We start from the raw sequence: 21,687 nt of genomic DNA on the forward strand, positions 1-21,687 counted from the left end.
TAATGTATTCCTTAGATGAGATGTACGTAAGCTGTGATTTATGCGGCTTCCTTAATAAACAATACTACAAAAAGGAAAGAAAAATACAAGACGACCTAGTTTTAAAATGGTAAGAAACAAAAGATCAATTTTACAACCATCCAAATACATATCAGGAACCACCAAACACCATTAGTTAATTGAGGTTAACACAATTAAGAATTTGTAAAGAGCATCATACGTATCAGATTCAAATAGTTGACATATATAGAAAATTCGGTTGATATTCATTTTATAATAATAAAATGGTTTGCTATGATGTGTGAATCGTAAGCTCACGCGTATGCATACTTACGTCACCATGTTCCACTAATATATAAATGTATATATAGTCTCCTTTACTTTCATACTTTGCTCATCAATATAATTCTTCTTCATCTCTCTCTCACTCTCTCTCAACAGACACAAGGTGTAATTAAGGACGCATGGCTGAGATGCTGGATGAATGTAAGCAAGGAGAAGTTGGTTTAGATAGCAGGATTCATATCATGAATGATGATGGTGAAATCACTAGCAAACACATGCAGGATGAGTATAATTTGCAGTTAGAGGTATCTGATTCCAAAGAAGACCAGAATCATAAGATATATCAACCACCAGACGATTGGCTTCCCATCACCGAATCAAGAAGAGGGAATTCCTGGACGGCGACATTCCACTTGCTTTCCTCTGGAATCGGAATCCAAACACTCTCTCTCCCTCTCGCCTTCGTATACCTAGGCTGGTAAGTACTATTTTGCCGTGTACCTTATCATCCCCATAACATGTGTTGGTGATTATTATTATTATCATCGTTACTAGCATTATCGTTTTACATGGTAAACTCGTAACTAATATATTAACTAACAGGTTTTGGGGGATTGTGTGTTTGTTTGCGGCATTTGTATGGCAGCTCTACACCATTGGACTGCTAGTGAGTCTTCACGAATCTGTCCCTGGGACTCGTTTCAGTAGATACCTTCAACTTTCCATGGCTGCTTTTGGTATGTATATAAAGCATTAAAGTTCCCACTTTATACTATTGAGCATATAAAGAATGGATCTTTACATAAAGTTTTTAACATGAGTGTCCACTTTTTGAATGACTTTTGTAGGTGTAAAGTTAGGGAAAGTACTAGCCATTTTCCCGGTGATACATGTGTGATGTTTATAATCACAGGGGGTGGAACCATGAAGCAATTCTATCAGCTCATGTGTGGGGATTGCTCTTCCAAACACCCTTTGACAACAACCGAATGGCGTTGTTTATGATCCCTCAGAAGCTGTCACAACTGAATCTGGTCGAGTTCGGAGTATCTTTAATGCACTTGGGTCATTGCAGTTGCCTTTAGAGGACATAATGTTGTGTTAGAGATACATGGTACAATGCCATCAACCCCACATCGCACATCTGTCGAAGTTCATGTGGAAAGCAGTGGTAGCATCATATCTCATTATTGCAATGTGTTTCTTCCCTCTTGCAATTGTTGGATATTGGGCATTTGGAAACAAGGTTAGCTAGCAAAACTAAAACTTTTTAGTTTATGTTGTGGAAGTAGGTTATTAAGAAATTAGAATTACTAGATGCTTTTATTTTGGGGTAACTTCTTGTATAACTTAATTGTAGTTCTTAATAGTTCGCTACCCTATAAGCACTTTCGATAAAGTCTTTTCTTTTTAACATCAAACACTTAACGGGTTTTCCTCAAGCTTTATGAAGCGCGCTGGCCACCCAAACAAAATTACCGAGTTCGCTTACAAAGGTAGTGTAATGTATAAAGTGCAGATTCCCCATAAAATCACCTAGAAGTGCCAATGATGTTCCTAAATCACCTTTCAATTTATAAAATTGAAAATTTTCATTCATAACCTTGATGTTTAAATTCATTTACTTTAATGGTTGCAGGTTCCAACCAACGGAGGAATGCTATCCGCAATCTCAACCACCCTTAACTACCACATGTTGAAATCGGTGCTAGGTCTCATATACATGCAAATTATCATAAGTTGTGACACTGCTTTCCAAATATACAGCATGGTGGTTTATGACAACTTGGAGCGCGCATACGCAAGTAGAACAAGACATGAATGCTCAAAATTTATCCGTGCGGGTATCCGGATTTTCTTTGGAGGTTTGACTTTTCTTTATATCAGTAGCGTTCCCATTTCTGCCAAGCTTGGCACTAATCACCAGTGGGATTTCCCTGCATTTGACGTTTGGCGTGGATTGCAATCAAGAGACCACCAATGAAATCCTTAAGGTGGTGGCTTAACCTTACACTTGGTTGTTTAGGCGCAACACTAAGTGTTTTGGTAGTTGTTGGGGCGGTATGGAACTTGGTTTGTAGAGGTTTAGATGCCAACTTCTTCCATCCACATTGAAATAGGTCAAGTTCAACTCAACATCGGAACGATAATTAATGAATTTAGCTAGGTTAAACAAGCTAGGATCAATACTTATATATATTTTTACAATTAACTTATCAGTTATAAAATGTAGAAGTTTCATGGTTTTAATTATTCCATCTTAGTTGACAACTAAGATACATACTATACCCAAGTAAATTGAACATATGATTATAGATCTAATTGATCGGTTGCTCTTTTTTTAATTTTATGAATCTCAAGATATAAATAGAACTATGATGTTCTATTTTCTTTTATTTCAAGAAATAACGTCTGTATCTATATCCAAATTAATTGTTCAATTACGAAAAAAGAAGTAAGAGGTAACGACAGAGAAAGAAAGAACTAAAAATAATAAGAATAATTATATCCACGTCCAACATCCTTGACGGCTACCAACTTTCGTTTTGGTGCACTGCGTACTACAAGACTGCATCACTACCAACTTTCGTTTCTAGGCGTGTTACCACCAGTTGCTTCGCCTGAGCCTAAAATAGTCCCAAAATCCACAACATCCCCAAAACTTGCAGAAACCGCAAAAAACCGACATCATCAACCCCCACGACCGTCTTGAACCCGACCCAAAAACATGTTGGGTTATAATAGGGGTCAACATAAAATTCAAAATTACACTACTACAAAAAAAGGTATTTGCTACGGTCAAATCCGTAGTAAATCAGTAGCAAACACCTATCTTGCTACGGATTTGCTATGAATTTGGTTCGTAGGTATAAGTCTCGTAGCTAATTTATTTGCTACGAATTTTAGCTACGAAATCAAAATTTGCAACGATTGTTGCTACAATAAATGACATCACTATTTTCGTTTCATTAGCTACCCATTTTGCTACAAAAATGTTTGCTACGGAATCTTAGCTACAAATTGTTAGCTATAGAAATGTGCTACGTTTTTTAGCTACGAAATTTAACTACCTAGTTTTCGCTATGAAATTGGCTACGGATTTCATCCAAAGTTTTTGCTACGGTCTGGCCATGAAACTTTGCTATGACTTTCGCTATGAATTCTTCAATGGCATTAGCTATAGATTTTGCATGATTTGCTACAAATATTTTTTATTCAAATCTTATATAATATAAATATCATACAAAAAGTAAATATCCAAATGAATATGAATTAAGTATCCCAACTTATCTAGATGTAATGCAAGAAAGATCCAAATTATCCAAAAGCAATACATTACATATTACAAACAACGTGTTTACCAATATAAACCTATATCTTCACTCCGTAAAAAGTTGCCGTAGGTTTTGTGACAAACAAACTCTCTCATTCATTTAAGGGTATAAGCTCATATTTTCTTCAATCTTCTCCATCATAGGATGATTCTCAACTTTATCCGTCCCAAAACTGCTACTTCTATAACTGTTAGACATGTAATCAATAAATTAGCACACTATGCATAACAACACAATAATACAAAACACCTTAAGACCACCTTTCACCGGTTTTAACAACCTACATTGTAGTTATAGCTCGATACGCATCACTATAACCAAATACAAACGTATACCTGTCATAACACTTTCTAAGAAAAGATGAACCTCCCATCCTCCCATCAGTTTACACGCCTCATACTTTGTAAATATTCAGTTTTATATTTCAACGATTTTTTAACAAGTATGCGAACTCTTGCAATTCTTGTGGTACGTGTTTATCATCATCATCATCATCATCATCGTACTCAGTATGTCCCACCAATAGCAAAGCTATGGTAGGGTCTGAGGAGGGTAAGATGTAGGCAGCCTTACCTCTACCCCATAGGGATAGAGAGGCTGCTTCCGGTGAGACCCCCGGCTCGATAGTAGTTTTGCATCAAGCCTTGGACATAAGGCACATAGCACTCAATCATCGGGACACCGGCTGATCGGTGCATGTACCCTTATCTTTCAGCTATCAACGCCACTACATGATGCCTGATTAACCGTCCGTCACTTTTAACGTTATTTTCACGAGATTAGTAAAATAACGTCAAAATTAGTGCAATTTCACTTTTACCCACCCGAGGGTTCACACATATATACATCATATGTGCGCACCAATTTTGAAAATTCTAGAACCGTATACAAACAATATTATAAAAATAATTATTATATATAACAATTAAGAAGTTTGGCAACGAAATCACGTGATTGGTCGCCAAACTTCTTATTTGCTTTTAATTTTTTACATTTTCACATCCGTGTCGGTTCGTTGATGTAAAATACTCGTTTTCCTAATCGTTGTATCGTCAAATGATTCCGGAAAAATTCGCGTCAGCTTGCAGTCACAACCCAAGGTTTTTATCGCCCGTGGGTTATTTTAGTCCATCGATTATGGACGAATCCACGTCAGATCAAGGCCACAACTCGCATGTATTTTTTGTTTTCGCCATGGTCTTTTTTATGTAAATATGTTAATTTGTTATATTTTGAGTGTGGACGAATTAACTTATTGCTTTAATTTCATAGTCGTAACCTGATACCAACCGGACCCGTGTTGGTTCACCATCACAACATATGGTTTTCTATGTACCATTGAGTCTCGACAACGTAGATCTAACTGAATTCGCGTTACTTCTCAAACACAACGCGTAGGTTTTTCTATCACTGTTCTTGTCACTCGATTCCATAATCAACAAATTCGTATTAATTCGCAACTGCAACGCGCGTGTTTTTTTTATTCTCCACATTTTTTTAAATTATAAATATATTAAATTGTTGTATTTAAAAGTGGACGAATATATGGTTTGCTCTATTTTTTAGGTCGTAACCAGATTCCAACCGAAGTGTCATTGGTTCGTAGTCGCAACACGTGATTTGTTAGGATAATTTATTAATGTTTTTTTTTTGGGGGGGGGGGGGGGAATTACTGATTTCGGTACCTACCATCGATCGAATTCAACTCGACTCACAGACGCATTGCAAGATTTAATAAGTTGTACGAGTACGACTGTCAATAACATCAACTCAGCGCAACGTGGCGGGAATCTTCCTAGTTGTTAATAAACTCAATTACGTCCACACACAAACAATAACTTGCAAGTTGGCTAATAGAATTTGTCCAAAGTAAATTTGGTCATTGAAAACTCTCATTCCATAACATCACACAGGCTTGAAGAAATTTAAATTGACACCGTCATGAATGATGACATAAATCCCAGCTGAAATCAGTAGCCCACTTAACATCATTCCAAGAATTCCAAGCCCCCAATGTAGCCACCAAACTGGGCTATAGACTTTTGGTTTCTTGATCTTTATCCACATGAAGCATGGGTATGCTAGTGTCACAGGCAAAGTAATGCCACCAATCAAGCCGGCTAGTTTGGGTAGAAATGGGATTGCCACCGCTATAAAAAAACTAGTGAATCCGAACGCGATTCTTATGATCATCCTTTGCCACCACGTACAAGCCTTTTTGAATTTTATGACATATAATGACTCCAGTTCGTCGAATGTTGGCATTCCATAGATTTGAAATGAGCTTAGCGCGCTGAAGATCACAAGTATGCTTGTTAAACCAAGGACTGACTTCGCCACGTCTTGTGAATGGTACACAAATAGTGCAGTCAACATCCCACTCGGTGGAATCTGTCCAATAACAACGCGAATGAGTTTTTTAAAAGTCATTTCGACATATTATCCCTACACTTTTTTTATAAGTTGTTTGTATTTTTCAATATGTTTGTGCTTAAGGTTGGGTTTTATACTCGCTCATATAAACCAAATCATGACTTGTGTTTTATTCAAGTGATATTCTTGGAAAGCTAAAAATGTGTTTAGGCAGAAAATTAGTCATCGGACATGGCAAGCTAGAATCCAGTACAAGGAAGCCCTAAAAAATACATGTTTTAAGGAAGCTTTATGTATAACCCCCCACCCCAAAAAAAAAAAAAAAAAAAAATTGTCTATGAGTCTACGTGGTTTTATTTCATGGTTTTTTCTTTTTTCTTTTTTTTTTTTTACATTTTGACTTGGCCTCCATTGAGGAAGCCCTAAAGATGCATGTTTTAACGGGAAAACATAACTTACCAAATTACCATACGCCCAGTAGCCTCCAATTGCAAGTGGGAACAAACACAATGCTATGAGTGTGTAAGAAAATTTGATACCCTTCCACATTGGTACTTGTGATGGATGAGCTTTACTTGTAGGCATCGTTGCCTGCAATTTATTTACATGGTTAATATCCGATTAGAACATGGATAACGGTGTGTATGTATGCATGCAAATTGTATATATAAGTATTTTAGTTATTCAAGCGAAACATTTTTTAATATTTGTTGAAAGTAGTTATTGAATGAAAGAAAGAAAAAATGTAATGATAAATATATAAAAAAATGTATTTAACTAAAAATGAGAGAGAAAATATCATGTTTTTTAATGTAATTTTGAATTTAGAGATGACAAAGGGGATGTGAATGCTCTAGGAGCATTCCCAATGGGTTTCCTATTTCCATCTTTAAAATTTAACTAAAAAACATAATTCATTTAACTTATACATCATTTTCTAATAACCTCCTCCAACCCATTCTCCATTATCATCTCTATATTCTTTTGTCTTATTATCATTTTCAATATAAATTGATTTTTAATATATATATATATATATATATAGAAAGGTAGTTGAAAATGGAGTATTGTGGCAACACTCTAAATTTAGTGGTTTCCTATATTATTTCACTAAAATTTAGAGATGGAGTTTGGAGAAGGAGAATGAGTTTGAGTGATTATTTAGATGTTTTTTCCAAATTTGAGAATTGAATATGGATATGGAGAACCCATTAGGAATGTTCAAATAGAGCATTTCCAACCTATCTCATCTCTATGTCTATAATTACAATAAAAACACAAACATTTCTCTCTCATGTTCAATTAAATAATATTTTTATACGTTTACCACTATAGTTTTCTCTCCCTCGTACTCACAACCAATTCATCAAATATTAGCAAATAAATAGGGGCACACAAAATTTTCACAAATTTATAAAATAACTGTTACATTCCCTCTCTCTCTCTCCTATAATTTACATTCATAACCCCACCCTATATATAATTTGCAAAGTTCATTCATATATAATTTTAAAGAATATAATAAGAATGCTATTAGAACTTAGGGCGGGAGGGGTGACACGGTAAATTATCTTTTATTTCCACCAATTGTGTACTATTATACCATTTTTACTATTAAATGTCTTAAAACTCATTAATCACTAAGATCAAACGTAGTGGGTGAGAGTTGGGGGCGAATTGGGGCGATAAAGGACTAGAACACCGCCCCAGGGGGCGATATTTGGGCGAAAAGGGGCGGGGGCGGTGTTAGTTTGTCGCCGGGTGAGAAGAAATTAATATTATTATATTCATATGACCGTTGTAAACGGTCAAATATTTAAAAAAAATTAATTTAAACAATATATATATATATATATATATATATATATATAAACATACACCTTCTTCTCCATTTCATATCCATTTCATATACAATTCATACCCAAATTCTTCAAAAAATTTAGCAAAATGAATCCTACAAACAACCCGAACCAACCGACACTCGTGGAACTCGCCGCTACCATGAGAGAAATCGTCAAAAAACAAAAAAAGTGTGTCGAGTAACTCAATGAGGCCATGAGAGAAACCGACAAACAACACGAAAAGATTGCCCAAATGTTGGAATTGCGGGAAATGATAAATCCCTCAAAGCGGCCGGGTTACACGAAGAGGCCGCATTATTGCAACGGCAACGAATGGAAAAAAAGCGGGAATATTATAGATATTAGTATTTTATTTAGTTATGTTTTTTAATATTTTTAGTTATGTATTTTTTTTTTAATTTTAATGCATTATTAGTTATTTTTTGTATTTCTTTTTAATTTTAATGCATTTTTATTTAATTATTTAAATAAATTGGTTTTTATTTGTTTAGTTTATTATAAAAAGATAATAATAAAAAAAACAGTGGGCCCAACTTGTAGCCCCTACACCATTACACCCCAAAAACAAATTTTCACTCCTTGCTGACTGGGCGCCACGTGTTACAATTCGCCCCCCAATTGTAGCCCCTTCACTACACATGGCCTAACAAAGTATCTTAAATAACTTAAAACCATTTTTTTGTAAAATATACACACAAATAAAGATGATGAAAGATTGTGTAAGATTGAGGGCCCACTTGAATACCTCTAACCTATGTTGAATTAGGGACTTTAGTACACACATCACTAACTTAATAGCCAATAGCTTACCTTACCCGATATAATGATACCCACAAGATGCCCAACATATTATGGGTGTTTAAAGTTGGATATCCAAATATTTTGAATTCGGATTTTCTAACGGATAACCAAATTTTGAAAAGAAAAAAAAATAAATAACTACTTTTTAAATGTTGTGTAACATTCCGAAATTTCTAAAAATAATATTTATTTTATTATTTAATATTGGTGGGAAAGTTTACTCGGGTTGGTGAAGAAATATAATAAAATAAAGTAGAAGTGATTATGAGACGGGCTTGTGTTGGGTTAAGTAATATGTGTAATGGACTTGGATTAGAAAGGAAGGAAGATAGACCATGGGCTCAAGCCCATGACCCATAATATATAAACAATAATCACCCATTAATCCTTTCATTTTCACATATTTCATACACCAATCAAAACACACACTTAAGCTCTCTCTCATAATTCTCTCTCTCTCTCTCTCTCTAGCCGAGATAGCAAGAAGAAACCGAGCGTCAACCCGAGGTAATGATAGTATGATATTGTAGAGATCCAAACCCGTTAAATCTAGTCGTGAAACGACGAGCCGACACCTTAAACCGTTAAAGTTATGAGATCCGGATGGAATCGCGTATAAACCGACCAAAAGATGAGCTTAGGTATCACCCTAGCTCAGATCTGTATCGAACGGGACAAAAAACGGTGAAAACGGTGGTGAAACAAGCGAGATCTCGCTTTTCCAACGAGATCCCGTTTTTCTGGCAAACGCGAAGCCGGAAAGGCGGAGCCGGAGGTTGAGTCACATCAGGGAATGTTCTGATGTGACATCTGACGAAATGTCAGAACCCTAACCCTAATTCGTTACAGGAACCTAACGAACTAACCATAGTTCGTTATTCCAATTCGCTAGGAAAAGATGACGAAGTAACCCCAATTCGTTATGGCTATTCGTTAAAGAGGAGATAACGAACTAGAAGGTTCAATTCGTTACAGAGGGGTCATTGTTATGCTGACCAGTTCGTTATAAGGTCCAATTCGTTAAAAGGACCAATTCGTTATAAGGTCCAATTCGTTACAAGGACCAGTTCGTTATAATAGTCAGTTCGTTATAACTTCATTCGTTAAGAACCTCATTCGTTAAGGACTAGATAACGAACTAGAAGTTTTGCAGAATTACAGAATGGTCCCTGGAATTAGAAAAAGAATGATATAATTACATAATAACCCTTGGACTTTGTTAATTTATGAAAGATACCTTTAAAGGTTAACGTGTAACGATTAACTAACCGGTAAAGAATCAACGAAGTAAAACCGGTTTAGACACTTAAGAATAAGTAAGTAAACAATGAGAATGGCTAGAGTAGTGTTTAATATTGCATTAATTTAACAGTTAGTCGCGCACAGCTGAAGAAAGGGGTAACCATTAACGACGAACGTAATCGAGTTCAGGTGAGTTTCTAGCCCCATTCCTTGTTATGTTTTTGGGGCTGTGTGCATACTCGATGTGATTAGTTAATACACTTACCTTAAGTAGTAAGTGTATGCTATATATGATATAATGGATAGATATGAATGATTGCTTGTCGGTACGTGAACGATCTTCGGATATTGCGCGTACTGTCAGGTTATAAATGAAGATATGAATGTTATATGTAATGTATGGATGATGTATGAACGTTATGAATGAATGCTTGTCGGGACGTGAATGATTTTCGGATATTGCACGTAATGACAAGGAGTATGATTGTTAAATGAATGATGTGAAGAACGCCTAGAGTGTTCTTATGCTACGATGTAATTGTTGTATATGCAAAGTAAGTGTATGCAGGTACATGAACGGTATATGAGTTCTACGTCTGACGTAGTAAGTTAGGATGACAAATCCCTCTAACTTCCGTTCGATATAGACTTGGCATATGATGGCGTAGTTAAGGACTGCGGGCCTTATACGTGTTATAGATGATAGATGAGAACGTAGTTAAGGACTGTAGGCCTTATATGTACTTCGGATAGGATCCAACACAGGAAAGGACTGTGGACCTTATACGTGCTGTAATTGTATTGGGGTAGCATAGGGGAGGACTGCGGACCTCGTACGTGCTATGAACTAATTTGCAACATAGGGAAGGGCTGCGGACCTTGTACGTGTTGTTATTGTAGGATGGTATAGGGAATGACTGCGGACCTTGCATGTACCATAAATGGTGAACATAGGTAAGGACTGCGGACCTTTTACGTGTTCAGGACCTTGAGTATAGGTATAAACGGCGGACTATGAACATACTCTCGGTAGGCTGAGGTAGGTAATAGTATGTATGCATTAATGTGTGTTGGAAAGCTAACTGGTTAAGTATGGATATGTATCTTCGAATATGTATGAATGTATGATATGTGCATGTATTGTATGTCGCCTGATTAACTAGAACTCACTCAGCGTAGCTGACTTTTAGTATGCACGCAGGTGAATATGTTTAATGAGATAGCATAAGGAGGGCACATGGCATGGATTGAACGGCTGGCTTCCGAAGATGGAAGAAATAATGTTTTAAATATGATGTTTTATGTTATGGTTTTAAAGAAAATATTAAATGTTTTGTAACGAATGATTGAAGTTAACGTTTCCGCGAAAAGTTTTAATTAACGCTGATGTTTAGAACTGTGTTTATGAGTAAATCCAACGTCCAATGTAGGGTACCGGGATCGGGGCTTACATTTTGGATATCCGAAATATCGGAAAATTATCGAAATATAAAAAAAAATTATTCGAAGTATCTGAAAATTATCTTAAATATCCTAATATTATCCGAAATATCCGAAAAGTGTCCGAAATTTTCAAAACTTATACAAAATTTATAGATAATATTTTTTATTTAATGATTAAAACAGATATTTTGGATAGTTTGGATATCCGAACTATCCGAAATATCTGTTTTAATCATTAAATAAAAAATATTATCTATAAATTTTGTATAAGTTTTGAAAATTTCGGACACTTTTCGGATATTTCGGATAATATTAGGATATTTAAGATAATTTTCAGATACTTCGAATAATTTTTTTTATATTTCGATAATTTTCCGATATTTCGGATATCCAAAATGTAAGCCCCGATCCCGGTTAGTTTGGATATCCGAACTATCCGAAAGTTTTCAAAATTACTATCCAAATCCGAATCAAAATTTCGGATTTCTAAAATTTTGAATAATTCATATTTTCGGATATTTTGGATACGGATAATGTTTTTTATTTAATGATTAAAACAGATATTTTGGATAGTTCGGATATCCGAACTATCCGAAAGTTTTCAAAATTACTATCCAAATCCGAATCAAAATTTCAGATTTCTAAAATTTTGAATAATTCATATTTTCGGATATTTTGGATACGGATTCGGAATTTTTGAACACCCATACCTCCTAGCGTTGTAATATTTTAATTTGACTATCAATAATCACGATATATAACTAATTAGTCTTTTTTTATATGCCTTTTTATAACTTATATATATTCAAGCAAAGAATAATTTAGTTTTAAAATGATAAAAACTTGAAAACTTTCAATAAAAGAAAATTTTACGGATTTAACATTTTTCGTATATATTATATAATCAGGATATTTAACTAATTACAATTTGATCTACGCACTTGGTTGTTATTATTCTTTTACATGCACGGTTAAAATTAATGTTTTTATCAGAAAACTTTTCACAAATCTATTTTTCAACAAATTAATATATTTCGTATTGTTTTATTTTATACTTTTCTTATGTAAGTATTTCTTCGAAATAATTAGCCATCTACCCTTGTTTGTTTTTACAATTAAAGCCAAATATATTAAACCAAAAAGGAGGAAATACCAAGCAAGTATCTAAGTGTTCAACTACAGAAATTTAAACGGTACAAATTAACGACACATACAAAGGTAGAAATAAACCATCAAGTGTTTTGTCTTATTAGTGTGTTACGTGTCATTTGCGTCTTTTTGTGTGTGTTTTGACTGGGAATATAACATGGGTGTATTTTTCGTGAATTTCTTGATGATATTAGATAGATATATTCATGATAACACTTTAACATAAATTTGTTAAGAAAAGAAAGGAAGGGAAAATATGATTGAATATAACAATTGAAATACTTTTTGTGCTTGTAGAAAGAAAGAAGGGGAAAATATGAGGGGTACAAACGAGCAGAGTCTAAGCTTAACTAGGCTCGAGCTCTATTTTCAAAGCTCGAGCTCGGCTCGTGAATTATTTTTTATATAATTTTAATTATTTTATATATTTTTCTATTATAATTTTATGTAAAAAATAATATATAGTATTTATTTTTTCATAACATTATATATATATATATATATATATATGGGAAGGTTAACGTACAAATGAAATTAGTATGCTAAATGTGAGAATTAAGTAGAGTAATTATATATTCAAGTAGAGTAATTATGTAATTACTCTATGATAATTATTTTATGATTTAATTACATAATTACTCTACTTGTACATATAATTACTCTACTTGATTCTCACGTTTAGTACGTTAATTTCATTAGTATTTGATCCAAACTCTCTCCCTCTCTCTCTCTCTATATATATATATATGTATGTGTACATATATATATAAATGGCAGACTCGCATAGGCTCGCGAGCCAGCTCGAGCTCGATAAATGAAGCCCTGGCTTGGGCTTGTATTTTAATTAACCACTCGGGCCACTTACATATTTAAACTCACTGTAGGCATAAAACATATATTTTAATTACCCTGTCGTGATAAAATATATACGTACATACGCACATGTGTGTATAGGGGGAGGGTTATCCTAAAAATAAGTAGTTTCCTAGGAAGACTAGGAATAAATCATAGTCATTGGATCATGTTAATCAATGGTTGAGATTTAAAATCATCAATAACCGACATAGTTTCCTAGAATTACTCTTTAATCATTATAACCGACACAGTTTCCTAGAATTGCTCTTTCGCCATCATTTGTAATGTCAAAGATTTGTTGGTTCTTACCATTCCTAGGAAACTCTTTCTTCTTATTTGAACCCTTTTCTGTGTGTATATATATATTGTGTATATCCTCTTTCAAAGACCCTTAACTACATATTTTCCTTTTTAGCATGCAATTATCATTTTATCCTTACCATTTTACGGTACCTATAAACCAAACGTCTATATATTCGTTTCCCTTCATGCTGGCAAAGAAATGACTATTAAAGTTGGTTCTTTAATTTCTGAATAAAAATCCCATGAATATTGACTTTGATTTGTTGTATCGGAGCTCCATATCCAATGCAGTTTTCGATTTGCGCGGTGTTTTTGTGGGTTTTGGGATCCACTGGAATACCGACAATACTTACGATTTACAAAGAACAGGGAGAGAGGATATTGTGTGTTAGGGAATACGAATAACGTTTTTCGGAATACCGGCAACATTCACCAGAATAGCAAATGGTGAAGACAGAAACCAAAAGGCTCGCATATTCTTGAAACACGTAATTGCCAATTAATCTCCTTTTCTTTCAAAGTTAGACTCAGACGATGTTTTAAAAATCGGTACATATCGGCTGGTTGAACCAGTTATATCATATTTTGGTTAGGAGCCGGTATTTAAAACATGGTATTTTTGGGCGATTTACTAGAACATAGAACTACCGTTTTTTTGTAAATACCAATTTAAACCGGCAAACTGATTTTTACCCAAGGGAGTTTTGATATTTTTTGCGGCCCATATTTTCTAGAAATTATTTTAACATAGCGGATAAAGATGAAACGACTAAAAATAGTAAACTGCGAATTGTTAACCAACTAATTTTGTATCCTACAAATGCAAGGTTGGTTTATTAACATCTTATGTAATTGATTAAATTCGTATACATGGTACAAATGTTTTTATTCGACTCGATCATTTATCATGTGTGATGTTTGGTTCACGTGTGATGAATATTAATGTACTTTTGGGTTATTTTGTGAGTTAAACTCGGTTAAACTTAACAATTTATACGTTGTCGTTTATTATTAAAATTTGAATATGAAAAAGTAATATTTAATTAACTCATGTTGTGTTAGTTATTAAAAATTAAGCTGGTCGTCTCGATATTTTAGTATTAAGCCCGCCAACATAATGGTCAAATTTTAAAAAATATACCCTATTACTTTTTAATTTTATTCTCAATATAAATTATAAGAAATCTTTAATATATTTTTATTTTACTACAACGAACATACAAATTTAGTAAAAGTAGGATGAACTATTATTTTAATGTTTTGAAAATATACCATATAACTTCTTGTAATTTTAGTGCAATATATATCTACCATATAAAGTAGGATAAATAAACTGTTTACCTGAATCTCCAACACAAGATTGTGACCTCTAAATGCAAAAGCAATGATACCAAGGGCATTTATCATGGTACAAATGCAAAAGCAATGATTAAATTCGTATACATGGTACGAATGTTTTTATTCGACTCGATCATTTATCATGTGTGATGCTTGGTTCACGTGTGATGAATATTAATGTACTTTTGGGTTATTTTGTGAGTTAAACTCGGTTAAACTTAACAATTTATACGTTGTCGTTTATTATTAAAATTTGAATATGAAAAAGTAATATTTAATTAACTCATGTTGTGTTAGTTATTAAAAATTAAGCTGGTCGTCTCGATATTTTAGTATTAAGCCCGCCAACATAATGGTCAAATTTTAAAAAATATACCCTATTACTTTTTAATTTTATTCTCAATATAAATTATAAGAAATCTTTAATATATTTTTATTTTACTACAACGAACATACAAATTTAGTAAAAGTAGGATGAACTATTATTTTAATGTTTTGAAAATATACCATATAACTTCTTGTAATTTTAGTGCAATATATATCTACCATATAAAGTATGATAAATAAACTGTTTACCTGAATCTCCAACACAAGATTGTGACCTCTAAATGCAAAAGCAATGATACCAAGGGCATTTAGGACATCGAAAAACCTGGTGACTTTGGTCCCAATCCTAACTGGATTATATGAAATATTTGCAAGTCTGTCTTTAGCTACTGATACCGCCCAAATTGTTGTGCAATATCCGAGGGCACTGAGGGCTCCGACTAGCGAGATGCCGGCTATGGAGTTCAGATTTGGCAATTGAGAGAGGATTATTACGCCACATGTAAACACCAAATACCATTCTACCACGGTCAGCTTCTCTGGGTCACATTTGTCGCCCGCACACACAATTTGAAAGAATATTTTAGAAGTTGATGCTCCAAGGATGATACATGTAACACATGTACCAATAGATAAGTACACGATGGAAAATTTAGCTAAGATCCTCCCTAATCTTACGCCTGCGCAAGACATTATATGTTTGGTTAGACGTTCAAAGGATATAATGGTTCTTTATGTAAAGTAACCTTTGTTTGTTTTATTTGATGATGCAGACAACTTATGTGGCAAAAACATGTGTGATGCTACAAACTGAGTGTTCGAAATATATGTCATGTTAACTGAAAGTTATTAACTGAAAGTTAACAATGTTAGTTAATCTCATTACTTTTTATGGGCTTCAATCGAGTGTTAATTAGAAATGTAGGCCATTTGTATTAAGTACCCCTCTTAATTTGAAGTAAGCGAAGCTTCGTCTACATAAGTAGTCCGGAGATGTCATTAAAAAAACTTAACGGGGGTTAATTTTTCATTGTATGTTTGTGTGTGTATCTATAAGTTAAAAGTTATGAGAGTATGTAAATATTTCATGAGTTGAGATTAATCTCATCCAATAAGATTAACTTAGGATTATTAAAATCAAATTAATTTACTTCTTACACTCACCTTTCAACAAATGACAAATAATAACACAAAAAAGAAAAAAAACACTCTTGTTTCGTATTTTCATAGGGGGCGTGCAATAAAAATCTAGGGGTAGGGTACATATAGGAAACGTTGCATCTAAATATATAAACAAAACAATTATATAAAGATACATTACTTTTAATTAAGTAGATATGATTTGGAAAGCGGATTAGCTTTTTTGGTAAACAACAAAAATGTTTACCTGGAATGATGTTATATACATACATCAATGCCATTCTTCGGTAGTCGTTACTATCTATATGATAATTAGAAATTGATAAAATAAATTTGCTTACCAAATGCGGCCTTAGCGAGTTGCATGTACCTACTGTAACGCACTCCCTCTTCAGGTGATTCATGAAGATTTACCAGCAAATACAAAGTGTAAAGTTGCCATATGAAAGTCAATGTCAAGGTTATGACACCCCAAGCCCTGTATTAGTCATATACATTACACAAACAGTTTTGCTAGTCTAGATTAAAATAAGGATAATAGTTTAATTTAAGGGTACTTAGGCAACAAGTCCATACATATATGTATTAGCTTCCACGTAGATATGCTTATTACCAAGTGCGTATTAGTTTCAGTTACCTTGACCTTAACCCAGTCCGATTATAAATGGTAAAATATCTTATTAGAACCAAAATTGTTTCTAATTTTTCTAAAGTTTTCAAATGTATAAACTAGTATATATAACATAACTTAAAATGATTATAAGCGTATAAAACAATTTAAATAAATTTCATAAACTTTTGCTAAAACGCAAGGTGAGAATATCAGCCCCTAACCGCCAGGTTTACTGTTTCTTAATTTTTCACTTCAACAACATGAAAAACATCCCTACCTAGCTAGCTAGAAATGTAACTAAGAGATGGAAAATTGAGTAAATTACCAGCCAAGAATGGTGAAAGCAACAGGAAGAATAAGGGCTTGAATCCCAATCCCAGCACAAAGTGTATGAAAAGCAGCATAATACGCATTCCCATTTCTTGATTCAGTAATAGGCAGCCATGCATCTTTTGGATCCAATTTTGTGAGGTGAAGAGCTATTCTGGAAAAACTAGCCAAAGGTGTCAAAAACTTTGGTGTTATATTTCTTGACTTGATATTAGTTCTTGTGGGTGTCCTAGCACCACTAGGGGGTATGCTGGTCATCAGTCTGTCAGGTGAACCAGTGATCGGGGTGGTCGAAAACGTTATCTCGTTTTTGGTTTTCGGTTCGGTGGTGGAGTTTGGGTGGTCTGGTGATAGAGACAAAGGTGGAGAGTCATGATGTTGCGTCGAAGGAGATGAGGTTATTGGGTTCAATCCAACTTGATCCATCATATTGCTAATGTTGGTAGTCACTTCGATGTTGAACTGCAGGGAGATTAGTGCATAAATAGGATCATAGAAAGTGAGAGAGGTCAAGACAGGTGGATTTAAAACGTTTAGATAATGTGTGAATGATTGACCATAATGCATGGAAATTAAAAACTTGTGCATGGCTATATAAAAATAATAGGTATAATGTCGTTTCTATATCAACCAATTCGATAATATGAGGTTTAATTTATTATCTTTAGATATTCTTGTCACTCTCTCCTGTCCTATGTTGTTTCTTCATTTGAATATATATATATACAATAGAAACTCTATAAAATAATACACTTGGGACCACCAAAACTTATTAATTAAAAGAGTTATTAATTAACTGATAAATTAATAATTTTTAATTTATATATTAATTAATATTTTATTAATTTATAGTAGAATACTTAGTTTATAAACACCTTTCAAGCTTCCACTTAATTATTGTATACAATGCATGTATATCAAATGAACGGGCCAATTTGAAAGAAACCTTCAATCTCCCACCTTATTATGCTTCTTGTGTTAAATGTATCACTTTATGGACATTAAAAATATTTTCTATATTGATTTCAACAAAAAACAAAAGACAATTAAGTCATTTTTCAAAAAAAACCTTCATAAATCATTCATGTAATATGCTATATATAAGGAATTATTAATTTATATTTTATATGAGGTCTAAAGAAATTATCAAAAATGTATTATCTTATAATTTTAGCGAATTATTAATTTAGCACCCTATCCCCGAGTCGGGACCGGCAAAAAATATTATCTTAGAGAGTTAATTAAATAATTGAGTATTAATTTATCGAGTTTCTACTGTATATATATATATATATATATATATAGGATCAAGACCATGTGAGAACCTTTTTGAAATTGAGAACCATTTTGGATCACAAAAAACCCAAAAAATAAAAAAAAATTAAAAAAAACACAAAAATCAAAAAAGTAAAAAAAACCAAAATTTATATTTTATCATCCCGGTTTCATTAAAAAAAACTCGGTTTAGCTAAATTATATACACATATGTATAATATATACTATATGTACATTTACATGTTTTTTTGTACACATGTGTATAATTTAAGATAAATGATACTGTACATATGTGTATATTACGTAACTAAAAATTATATAAAATTATACATATGTGTATAATACGACATTTTTTTTATTTTTATTTTTTGAATGAAACCGAAATGAAATATAAGAATTTTGGTTTTTTTACTTTTTTAAAAATTTTAATTATTTTTTATTTTATGATTTTTTTTAAATGTGTTTTTAATGGTCCAAAATGGCACTACAAAAAAATTGACCTAAGGCAACCTTTATTTCACAAAAAAAGCTGCATTATGTGAAGTTGCATTAGACCTAATGCAACCTTTTTGTTAGATAATGCAACTATTTCTTTCAAATGCAACCCTTTAAAAGTGTTGCATTTGAAAAAAAACAGTTGCGCTATCTAACAAAAAGGTTGCACTATATCTAATGCAACTTCACCTAATGCAGCTTTTATTGTAAAATTAAGGTTGCCTTAAGCCCATTTTTTTGTAGTGTGGTTCTCAAAGTTCTCAATTTGCAAAGGGTTCTTTTAGGATCCTTACCCTATATATATATGTGTGTGTGTGAGGGGGGGAGTGAATATGGAGTTGTCACACATCTAAGTTTAGATACGAAACCTTCAAAACTACGTCGTTTTGATTAATTTTAGACTAAAACTATTTTATTTCTTTAAATTTAGTAACAACAAACTATTCCTTAATTTTACTCTTTCCCTTTTTTTCTTCAAATTCTTTACGAAACCACCCAAAGAGAGATTCAAAATTATGTTGTACACCTTTATGAAATATGATAATGTACGATGAAATTATTTTAGTTTGTTCAGAATTTTTTTTATTTGACTTATATGTTGAAAAAAATTTATAGGTTAAATGCAAAACTAAAACTAGGTATTTGTGAGGAATTCAAGTATTAAGTGTGATTCTGATCTAAATGTTGGCTAGCTAATTATTGAATTGATTTCATAATACATATTAAAGAATTTACGAATTAAATATCACAACTAAAAAGCAATGAGTGGGGATTTTCATTGAATCTATTTAAAGAAATTTGACCTAAAATGAATTTAGCTTTAACGTAATATTAATCAAAACGACGTAGTTTTGAAGGTTTCGAATCTAAGCTTAGATGCATTTTTCCATATATATATATATAGGTATTGGATCATTTCAGAAGTATTTTTAGAGCAAGAAATGCGAGAAATAAATCTATCCAATCACAATTTATTTTTTTCTTTTTGAATTATTTTATTTTAAGGGCATCTTAGTAAAAAGTGATTGTTTATATTGTTAGTAAGTAACTATAATTTGGGGTAAGTTACATTCTAACTTTTAGCACTATTATTTGTCACTTATATTTTTCCAAAGTATGAATAGATTGCATCTGATTCTCTTTTGAATAACTTTTTTTTTTTTTAATGGTAGGCTGCATCGAATTCCAACCAACCTTCTTTTTTTTTAATTCATTTAAACCCAAATTATTTGATTCTATTATGTACTTTATTTCTATTCAATCAATATATTTGATCGTAAAAAATCAATTTCGTTTATTCTGTTTGCACCCATTAATGAAAATCTATAACAAACCTATATACATCATGTAAGATGAAAACATGTTTCCTTTTCTTCTATATACCTAAACTAGTGGATCAATAAATAATCCATACACACTATCATAACTAATCGTTACACAACAAACTATTGTACCTACATAATAAATAGTCACATGCATAACAGTCAACAATAAGATACCATAAAAAATATAAGTAATTCATAAAAAAATAATAATTACTCCCTACACAACAAACTATTGATTCTATATACACAAGATTTCTTAAACAAACAGAATGGTTAAAATCAGGTAAAAACCATAAAATAAAGTACGCCATTTATCCTACTATTCCTTGATCAACCAAACCTTCAATCCGAACTTAGAGCCCCCCTAATATGTGATTTCTTTGTATTTATTTTTGATAACAGAATCATGGCCACAGATTTTGGTAAACGCCACATGTTTTTTAATGTCATTCTAGTCACATCACAATTTGGTGTGTGCTTAATATTGTTTTTTATCAACCAAAACTCTCTTGAGACTGTGAAGTCTTTAAAAGCCAAATATCTCTCGGCCTGTTTAAAAAAACAAAATAAAAAACAAATTAATAATAATCCAAAACTAGCTTTCTATTTATTTTTTCAATATCAAACATCAAAGAACCTTCTTAAAAAAAACATAAACTCTGACGAAACATAAACCTACATAGAGCATAATATTCCTACAATCCAAATTTATCTTTCTAGACTTTGCATCATTATCTTATGTTCCACATTTTAATTTTAACCATTTTGGTGTTAACAAACACAATGCATCAGCCTTTCAAATGATCAACAGTCCTTAGTAACTCACAAAATAGTCCCTCTTCACAAAATTACACAATATATTTTCAATCGGTTATATAGCGAATGAAATAAACTACTTAACAAATATGTAAATTTAGGAGTATTACCAGTTGGTGACGTATCACTAAAATATTAAATAAAACCCTCTATAGTGAACAAAACACATACACAACAATTCACTATTTCATAACTATATAGCAACATAATATTTTACTCCAAAACCAAACAAAAACCTTCAAATAAGTCTACATAGATCATACTAAAAGTTTTGAGCCTAACATCATACAACTAACCTTCACAGAAAACAATCTACATATGACCAAAATAAGCATAAACAATTAACAACCCAGATACACAAAAATCTTAGTAAATATACA

The 21,687-nt window shown here is 32.6% G+C and overlaps 1 protein-coding gene and 1 pseudogene across 2 annotated transcripts; one reads left to right on the top strand and one right to left on the bottom strand.

The window, feature by feature from the left end:
• Positions 1 to 220: 220 nt before the first annotated feature.
• Positions 221 to 2,431, top strand: LOC143631599 (lysine histidine transporter-like 8; annotated as a pseudogene). Its single transcript, XR_013153391.1, has 4 exons — positions 221 to 763; positions 889 to 1,022; positions 1,134 to 1,531; positions 1,925 to 2,431. The product of XR_013153391.1 is annotated as a lysine histidine transporter-like 8 (transcript).
• A 3,004-nt stretch (positions 2,432 to 5,435) lies between these two features.
• Positions 5,436 to 18,036, bottom strand: LOC143634411 (lysine histidine transporter-like 8). Its single transcript, XM_077102504.1, has 5 exons — positions 17,392 to 18,036; positions 16,795 to 16,931; positions 15,563 to 15,993; positions 6,453 to 6,584; positions 5,436 to 6,011 (listed from the first exon to the last, which is right to left on the bottom strand). The coding sequence occupies exons 1-5, from the start codon at positions 17,982 to 17,984 to the stop codon at positions 5,526 to 5,528; spliced, it is 1,779 nt and encodes a 592-aa protein (XP_076958619.1). The 5' UTR covers positions 17,985 to 18,036; the 3' UTR covers positions 5,436 to 5,525.
• Between the last annotated feature and the right edge of the window lie 3,651 nt (positions 18,037 to 21,687).

The sequence above is a fragment of the Bidens hawaiensis genome, unplaced genomic scaffold (assembly GCF_021521415.1).
Source record: "Bidens hawaiensis isolate Kalapana, Puna unplaced genomic scaffold, B.hawaiensis_p1.1 tig00000512_1, whole genome shotgun sequence".
Lineage (NCBI taxonomy): Eukaryota > Viridiplantae > Streptophyta > Magnoliopsida > Asterales > Asteraceae > Bidens > Bidens hawaiensis.